General features: G+C 42.0%; 1 protein-coding gene across 6 annotated transcripts in view; it reads right to left on the bottom strand.

The window, feature by feature from the left end:
- Positions 1-8,016, bottom strand: part of KIF1B (kinesin family member 1B) — a 93,002-nt gene extending 84,986 nt beyond the window's left edge. For all 6 annotated transcript variants that reach the window (XM_075520816.1, XM_075520814.1, XM_075520815.1 and 3 more), the window contains exons 1-2: positions 7,693-8,016; positions 2,105-2,290 (exon numbers count right to left, since the gene is read on the bottom strand). In XM_075520816.1, coding sequence (XP_075376931.1) covers positions 2,105-2,210 — 106 coding nt within the window. In that variant the 5' untranslated portion in view covers positions 2,211-2,290; positions 7,693-8,016. The remainder of the gene's footprint in view (positions 1-2,104; positions 2,291-7,692) is intronic.
- Positions 8,017-9,107: the final 1,091 nt, after the last annotated feature.

Raw genomic sequence — 9,107 nt, forward strand, 5'->3', positions numbered from 1 at the left:
TTTATTAGCTATATCTCTACACTGTTTTCCTTAAAATAATCCTAAGCACTTTGCCTCAGTTTCACTATAATGTAGTCTCTGCCTATATCAGCCAATACATTTACAAAACTCAGACTTGGACAAAGTTTAAACTCAGGACTCACAAAGGATTTGAAGAATAGCTTGCCTTTTTCATATCTTTTATTATATGAACCTCTTCTGTTCAACGAGTAAAATTACTCCTCTGTCTATTGCTTTCTTCTATATTTCTCCTCTAAGAGGGAAATACAGGGGAAAAAATAGCCCACAGATTGTAAGAACATATAACTATTGCAACTGCTGATTTCTTTCCCACAGTCCGTAATGGCCCCTGATGACTTAAACCTGACCATCTGTCCTATCACCCATCTTGTATCAGAGCCATAGGACTCAACCAGAAAAGTAGAGATTAAAGCATTTACACAGCACAAAATATAGCAAAAGCTGTAAAGAAATTTCCAACTAGATAAATCAGGAAGTATTTTTCTCCTTTTTAAAGCCGATGCAGTTTCTCGAAAATTAAGTGTCTTTGTAGTGCAGCTCTAACATTCAGAAACAGAACCAGCGTCTTTTGTCTACACCACATTTCAAATTCAGATAGACAGATTGCCAGAGATTCACTGGTCACCCTTGTCATTGTACCACAAACAAGCTGTTTCCGCAGGCTCCTGGAGTTCAAAAATCTTAAGCGTCTAAAATTACTGCTGCCATGTCACGACAGCAGCAATAAAACTTATTACAGTGGCACCCAGTGGTGCTGCTGTAGTTCAGAGCTTGGTGGCAGTGCCATAACAAATGCCATCTAATGGAGTCTATAGTTCATCCATTCTACACCACTTGGGTCTGAAAGCTGGTAAGCAACACTGGGATGCAAGGACCTGTTTCTACATAACATGGCTTCAAAACATTCCCCCCCCCCCCCCAATTTTAAATGGAAAATTTGAAATCCAACCAAAAAAAAAAATTTTTCTTCAGGCAATATTCCACATAAGGTCTGAAGAGAAGAATTTACTGCACTGGAAAGCAAGCTCTCTTCTGTATGATACCTCTCTTCCAACGAAACCATAAACATTGTGTATAATTTAAGTGACCACAACCAGGACCTAAATTCCATTGCAGAAGCAGGCTGACGTACAATCTCAGATAAAAAAAAAAGGGAGGAGCCTGTATGAAACCTCCTTTGTATTAACAAGCATGAGTAAATACTCAAGTAATAAGACAGCAAAGTAACTCAGTGCTCTTGGAGTGTTACTTCTTACAGCCACAGACAAGATGACCCTACTTGATTACCTAACAATGAAAAACTACCATAAGAAGAGCAGTTTATAGGTATAGCTGTTAGTCTACACATGACCACATGACCAACAACACTGCAGCAAATGGTATCAATACTGCCTTGACCTTAAGAAGCATGTAGGGGGGGTGTCAATAAATGGTGTACCCATATTCAGTTTCCCATAGAAGAGTCTTCTCCTCCAAATTAGACCCACAATAATTGTTTAAGAACCCTAACACTTCTAATTTGTTCGAAAATAAGATGATTTTACATAGTCTGTTATTCTGCCGTCATTTAGACATCTAATTTGAAAAGCATAAAACTTGACATCCTTTTCCCCTCAGCTTTCTCACTTAAATTATGCTCCTAAACAAAGGCACAGACTGCAGGATAAGCACATCAAGAACTAAAGCACCAGAACCAAGAAGGAGCTATACCACAACAATTATCATGTGGTGGTCTGCAACGTATCCCCGTATCCATCAGTCCACATAATATTCCCACACACTGAAGTTAACAAAAAGGTTTTCACTTTGGTGTTTTAATCTTTCTGTAGAATTCTCAACTCACCACAAGCAAACACCATAAACAACTGCATCAAAATCAAGATACCCGTGATTTAGACTTTCTAGTCAAATTCAGAGACAATCTAGTTTGTAATGACAGCCTCAGAAGAGAAGATTCCCTAAAAGAGTAATTCTACATTATATAATGTACACAGTACTCAGTTCAGTCCGACAAAAAGAGGAGGATTAAGCAGGAATGGAGAGGAGAGAGAAAGACTCCCTTACGAGATTAAAATAAACTTACTGGTTGAATTGCCTTGCATCTGGATGATACATTTGGATTCTTTGCTGGTTTCTCGGGAATTGAAGGGCCGGACCCGAACAGCCACCTTCACTGAAGCCCCCGACATTCTCGTTGCTTGTAGCGCAGTCAAGAATTGAAAGTGAAGGGGTCAAGAGTGTTTCAAGTTATCCTTCTCGTTGGTGTTTTCTAAAGAGAAAAGTATAATTTAGTTATTTACAGCTATTGCATTCAAGACGTTGATAAAATTATGGAGGTTCAAAATTGTTTGATAACTTCAATTTCTGCTCTGCAATCACCCCCACCCCCCCAAAAGCTGTCACTTCAAAGACAGAACTGGAAATACACTTAACAGCACCTGTACACTGTCTCCCTAGTCAACAGTTTCTGTCATCTGAAGCAGTTCTTTTGAAGTGTACAAACATATTTGTTTTCATTACTTGGTTTTCTTCCCAGAAAGTAGGGATGCCAATACCAAAATGAAGTGCTGGTTGCAACATGTGTTAGGCTTAACCTAACAAAGATAATTTTAGCAGTAAAGATACAGCTACTTAGATTTCAGCATGAGCTAGCTACCATATACTACATAGGTTCTCTAGCTGTCAACCCTTGCTGCCACAATGCATTAGCAATAATATTAAAACTAACACAAGTGTGATGGGCCATATCACACTAACTTTCAATACACACCATTCCAGAGAAAAGGGTATACCCAACAACCCTAAAGAACCCTTTGCAGTCCTGGGAAAGTCATCTTATCAAAGGAAATAAAAACTCATTAACTACTTGTATATCTAGTGACTAAAGGACACACTACTTTATAAGGAAGAAGAGCAATCAAAAATTATCACTTCAGGGTAAATATTACTATCTATCTACAGCAAATGTTCACCAGTAAATTAATCTTCATTATCAAAATACGTGTTTAACTCCTACTGCATCCAAATGACAGAGCACTTTAGTTGGCAGGAAACTATCCCCGATACCCACAATCCAAACTTCAAGGCACATCCGAGACAGTATTGAAATGTACGGTTAATAAAGATCAGTTCAACTGTATTGTTTTCGACCAAACTTTCCCATTGCAAGAAAGTTTTTCAGTTGGTCTACAATTAAGCAGTTTAACTTATTGCCACGGGATACTGTCAGTACTGAAGTTAAACAGACTCAAAAAGCAATAAGATAGATTCAAAGAAAAAGCCATCAAGGTCTAGTAAAAAGCTACCACGCTTGGCTAGGAAAGCCTCCATGCCCCAGACTCTCAGAACCTGGAAGACTATACTGAGAAAACATGATTACATGGTTGATTTATTCTAAATCCCTGCTACAGCCATTGCTGAAGACAGGATTCAGGGCTAGGTGAATCTTTGGTCTGACTCAATGCAGTCATTTCTATCTTAAATCTGAGTTAACACGGGCAGAACTCTACCCTGCAAAAGTCACCATGCACAGCCCAGAAATCTTGACATCATCTTTTCTGGTTATCTATACACCACACATCCAATGAAATGCTCATTTCAGGGTTGTAATCACAGTACCACAAAACTACAAAACTTACTAGCAGATCTAAAGCAGAAGCATTTCAGCTCTAAAGTAAGTTCTACAGCTGGTAAAAATACTTATACATGCTTAATTCAAGTTATGACACATCTTCACACAGTGCAATAAGTTCTTAATAAAACTGCATTACTTCAGTAATGCCATCACACGGTGAAGGCAGAAATTAAATTACTCCACCAAGTAGAATAAGTAATTTAAAGCATTCCTTATTTTAGCAGGTACCTGAGGTATCTCACCAGACTAGAAGAATAGGAATGTCTTTAGGAACAAGCCAACTGAATTTCAATGTCAGTGGTGCAGCAAACTGGTAGAATAATGATTCATGAAACAGCCACACAGTCAGCTTTAAGTTACTACAGAATTTTAAGAAGTTTCACTAAAAACTTAAACATAGAATAGAGCAAAGAAGTAATGGAAATGAATTCACATGATCTTCAAAGTTTCTGGGTTGTTTTAGAAGACTGATTTATTCACTCTTGCTCAGAGGTGCCTACTTTTTTGTGTAACAAACTGTATCAAACATGTAGCTTCATTATAACCTTCTTCCTCAATATCTTATGGTATAGAATTTTTGCTTCCCCTTCTTAATATGACCCTTGCATAAGAACCATGCCCTCACATGAAAGCTAAGTGACAAAACTAATCTTGATACATCCCAGTAGTATTATTCAACTGACCCTGAATACTGCTGCTAGAAAACAGGAATGTTACTGTATATGGCCACTAAGCATTCTGGTTCTGAAATAGAATTTAAGAAAGCCATCAAGTGCAAAATCTCTGTTATTATCAAGTTCACAGTGACACAGTTTACTTTGTCAGATTGCAGAAAAAGACAAGTAGGTAGAATTTTCATAGGGTGTAGCACATCACAGAAACTCTACCTGATATCAGCTTAGTGGTTCTCATCATTCTTTTCCCCATCTATCCATAATAATGTGAAAACCATGATTTCGTCAGCTTCCCACAAGGACCAATGAATAAAGGTAAGGCCATTAATGAAGGGGATTTTTTTAAGAAAACAAAAATACAACCAATGTGTTCTTATAATATTATTTATGAAACATAGGGGGCTTATTTTCCGTCCTTACTGAAGAGTCCCACATACAAATGTATTTTTTTTCTAATGGTTTCATAGAAATACCTCTCAGAGTACTACATTAATTTCTACAGATAACTAGTATATCTATGAAATTGGCAAACAGAAGATGGAATGAAAGAATAATATACTTAAAAAAACCCATAATTCTTGAGTACCTCTGAACACTATATTCACAATAAGAAATCATAAAAAGCACACCGCCAGAGACTCCGTATGCACTAGCCAAATGATAACCTTGTTTGAAGCATAGCTGTGAAGAAATTCTTACAGAACAGGTCACAAAATCACCTACAACAGCATAAAAATTTAACTGCTAGACTCCTGCAATTACCAGCTTCTCCCGACCTTAACGTTTCTGCTCACAGAAAATTAAATGTGGTGTAATTTTAAATCTCATTCATTCTCAACTCTACTACTTTTCATAGCTGAAGCAAAATACTTGTAGTTGCACATGGATTTCAGACGTTTTGAACACCATCCCACTATGCAAGATTTAATTTTCCTTAATGAGAAAATTAACCAAAACCAATATATTTTTCCAAGCTTCCCATAAATTTAAGTTGTTGGGGTTTTGAGGTGTTTTTTCCACTTATCAGCAACTTTAACTGGTTGTAACATTTTACAAAAGGCAGTATCGCCCTCATCATACAGAATGACAAAATAAGGCAAAATGAGACCAAGTTGCATAGCATCACAGATAATAAATTGCAACTGGTTTTTCAGGGTTCACATTTCCCAGTAGTATCACTTACTACTACAAAACGCTGTCTACAGAGTGGTAACAGGAGACGTAACTTGCAACAGAGCAAAGCAGTCTGTGGTACAGATTTAGAAGAACAATCTTAAAAAAAAAAAAAAAAGCTGTCTTTTATATGTTTGTTATAGGCTTAGAAGGCTGCCACCCATGCTAGAATGAACCATTCTCCTAATGTCTTGGGAAGAGTCTACTAGCTGTGTATCTTTTAACGCTCATTCTGTATGAACCCAATCAGGAACCACGTAAAAAAGGGAACCACATGCCTGAGTCTCTGACATGATATACCACTGGCTCTAAAACAGGTGGTAGATAATATTTGAGTTGTTTAGTGAGCTCCATCAGCACATAAGCAAATCCTATGTATTAATTTTACACTTATTTTAAGCTATTATTAAAAGATATCCACCATCCACCCTGTAAGTCACACAGTGAGGTTTTAATATTCAAGTGTGTCATTAAACAAATCATCTTGACTGTCTTCTGCTATTCAAGTTGACAAACCCAATGATGTTGGTCAATCACCCTTCATGGTCTCAAAGCACTTGTAACTAGATTTGGACTTTCACACAAATGTTTAGAGAAACAAGTTGTTCATTAAGACTTGGATCCTTGGATGTATTTGAAAGTTCTGACAAACCAGTTTTTATGCAATGTCAAAATACAGACCATATTGCTATTTTTTGAAATAAAGTTACAAGCAGAGTAGGGATTTAGAGTCAAATTATTACTTATATATTCAGAGAAGTCTGCAACAAGTTCAAAGTGGTTACAAAAACAATGTTCAGAATCTGTATTTCTACATTCCAATTAAAAAAAAAAAAACCACCACATATCACAAATGAAGAAGCATCACTTTTATTTAGCATAGTCAGCCATTATGTCATATTTGCATAGTTATGCCTACCAGAGAATATGCTAACTTTTAAACAAAAAAATTGCTTGTAACTTAAGCATACACCAGCTCTAAAGAAAGAAAATTAACAAGGATAGAGATTAGTAAATGGAAAGTTAGCAAAACAGCTGTTCAGAGCAGCAGGGGTTCATGAACAAGAGGACCACAGCGAATCCAATTTTAGGTCCTCCACTAAGGCTCAGGTAGTGATGACAGTCTGATATATCAGCTGAACTCACACACTACAAATTGCTATCTTTGTACTAAGTGAAGATGCCAGATAGAACAGTGGTACAGAACTTGGTGACGCACTGAAAATCTGATCACATAAACATATGGCTATTTATCAACACACCAATGTACTGGTTGTGCAATAACAAAGAGAACTGAGCTAAGGAGCTGGAAGTGAAGAGAAATATACTTTAAAATCTGGTATGAACGTATTTTACATTTCAGAGAACGGATACAAATTCACCATCTGCTTCTGGTGAATTCTGGTTCTCCATCCTCAGTTTAAGACCCATATTCTGCCAATGACCCCAAAACTACCAGGCCTATCGTCCTGTCTCCTGACGCCTGCCTCCTGACTTAGCTCACAGAGGATTGTCAGATCATCATCCCAATATGGCTGCCTCAGTAATTGTGCTGTACTGAATCCAGGGACAGATCCACTACCTACTGGTCCACAAAAAACACCCTGAAAACCACAATCCTTTTACATTCTTGCATCTTCCAGCTCGTTGAGGAACTACGCCTCCCTCCTGAACAAGCAATTATCGCCTCCACCTCATCTGAGCTAGAAAGGAGAAAAAGGACGGCGAAACGCGGCGATATTCGCGACCCACACAGCAGACGGGATTCAGACAAGGAAAAGGACGGGAAGCGGCCGCACCGCCATGGCTCGGAGCGCCTGGGGGAAAGGGGAAGGAAGCGTCCCGGGGGACAAGTATATGCATCAGGCAGATGCAGACGAGGGAAGGCCGAGCCGGGCCCCACGCCCTTCTGACGCTGCCCTGACAGCTCCGGGGCACCCTGTCCTGCCAACGCTCCCCATTCCACCCCTCCGCTTCCCAGGCCCCATCCCACCCGTGGCGCCCCCCCACGTTCTCCCTGCCGAACAGCTGCGTAAACCGGCAACCCCCGCCTCCCCCACCGCATTACGGCATCCACCCCACCCCCCGCCCCGGCACCAAGCCGTTCCCCTGCTCGCCTCTCCCCGCTCCCCCACCAAGCGCCGCCGGCGGCCGGCGGGCCGAGCTCCCTCAGCGCAAGCCGCCCCTCACCTGGGGACGGGCGGGGGTATCCGCAGAACGCGGGCAGTGCGGGGCCGCCGGCGCTGTCAGCAGCTGGGGAAGGCGGCGGGGCCGGCGAGGCAGCGCAGCGCGGGGCGGAGGGAAGAGAAGAGTCCGGCCATCGCCATCACGCTTCGCCGCCTCCACCGAAGCTGGGAGACCCTCCCCCCCCCGCCGCCAGGAAGGGAGCAGGAAGGAAGCGCGAAGGGCGAGGGAGGGAGGGGAGAAAGGGGGAGGGAGGAAAGAAAAAGGCCGCGCCGGGAAGAACGAGCGCAGCGACGCGCTCCCCACAGCGCCGCTCCCACACTGACAGGATCGCGGGGCTCTGCGCCCGAACCCGCCTCCGCAGGGGGAGGAACGTCCGTCCCACCAATAGCCGCGCGCCGGTACTCCCTCCTCCCTGCAGCCCACCAATCGACAGGCAAAAAATCGGCGCGTGCCCGCCTCTCGCCGTGCCAATCACAGGCTGACACAACCGTACACCAATCACAGCTCGGGAATGCCCGTCCGCAATGACGATCCCCCCCCTCCTCCCCCTGAGTCAATCCCTCCGCCGAGCCTCGGGGACACGGGGAATCGGCTCGTCTCCATCCCCAGCCAATCAGAACTCAGGGCGGAATCCGCGTCGTCCCTCTTGCAACCTATAACGCGCGGCACGAGGACACCCTTCGTCTCACCGCGCCGCCGTGGTGTGTCCGTGCGCGCCCGCCGAGGCTGCGGCGGCCTTCCCTGCGCGCCCGGGAGCGACGCGCGTGGTTACCAAAGACGTGAGCAGAAATTGGGCACTTGTGACTAAAAAAAGCCTTTTAATGTACGCGGCTGGTTGGCGCCCCCGACTCGAGGGGCCCGTGAGCGGGTAGGCGTGGCGGCCTGCTGGAAAGCGGTGACTGAAGTAGCGAATTCGCCAACTCCCAGCCAACTTCAATGGGATTCAGTAGGATTTTGAGTCCTAAACAAGGCCTAACGATGGGAGTCAGAGGGGAGTGAGTCATTTTCTCTTCCCCCCCAAAAAAAAAGTTTTTAAGTTATTTTTTGTAGCTCTCATAATTTATTTTTATGTAAGTAATTAAATTTAGTCAATGGTGGTGTATTAGCTCTTGTAGTTTCAATAATTTCACGCATATTCTTATAGTAAAAATTTATTTTTGTGGCCATAACTTGAGCTGTAAAGTTCCTCCTTTCCATTAGTACTTTGATAATTTCTACTGTTAGAAATATGCTTTGTGTTCAAGCTTATAAATATTTTAAAGAAAATAATATTACATTAAATACCTTAATTACATATTTTCCATACACACACCATCCTATACGAATTGCATTTAAGCTGTTGAGAACATTTGGGACCTGAGAGTTCTCGTTTCAGAACAGGGTTTATTTTTGTTCACAGGCCCCTGGCTGTTAACTAC

This window comes from Mycteria americana, chromosome 18 (genome assembly GCF_035582795.1).
Source record: "Mycteria americana isolate JAX WOST 10 ecotype Jacksonville Zoo and Gardens chromosome 18, USCA_MyAme_1.0, whole genome shotgun sequence".
Lineage (NCBI taxonomy): Eukaryota > Metazoa > Chordata > Aves > Ciconiiformes > Ciconiidae > Mycteria > Mycteria americana.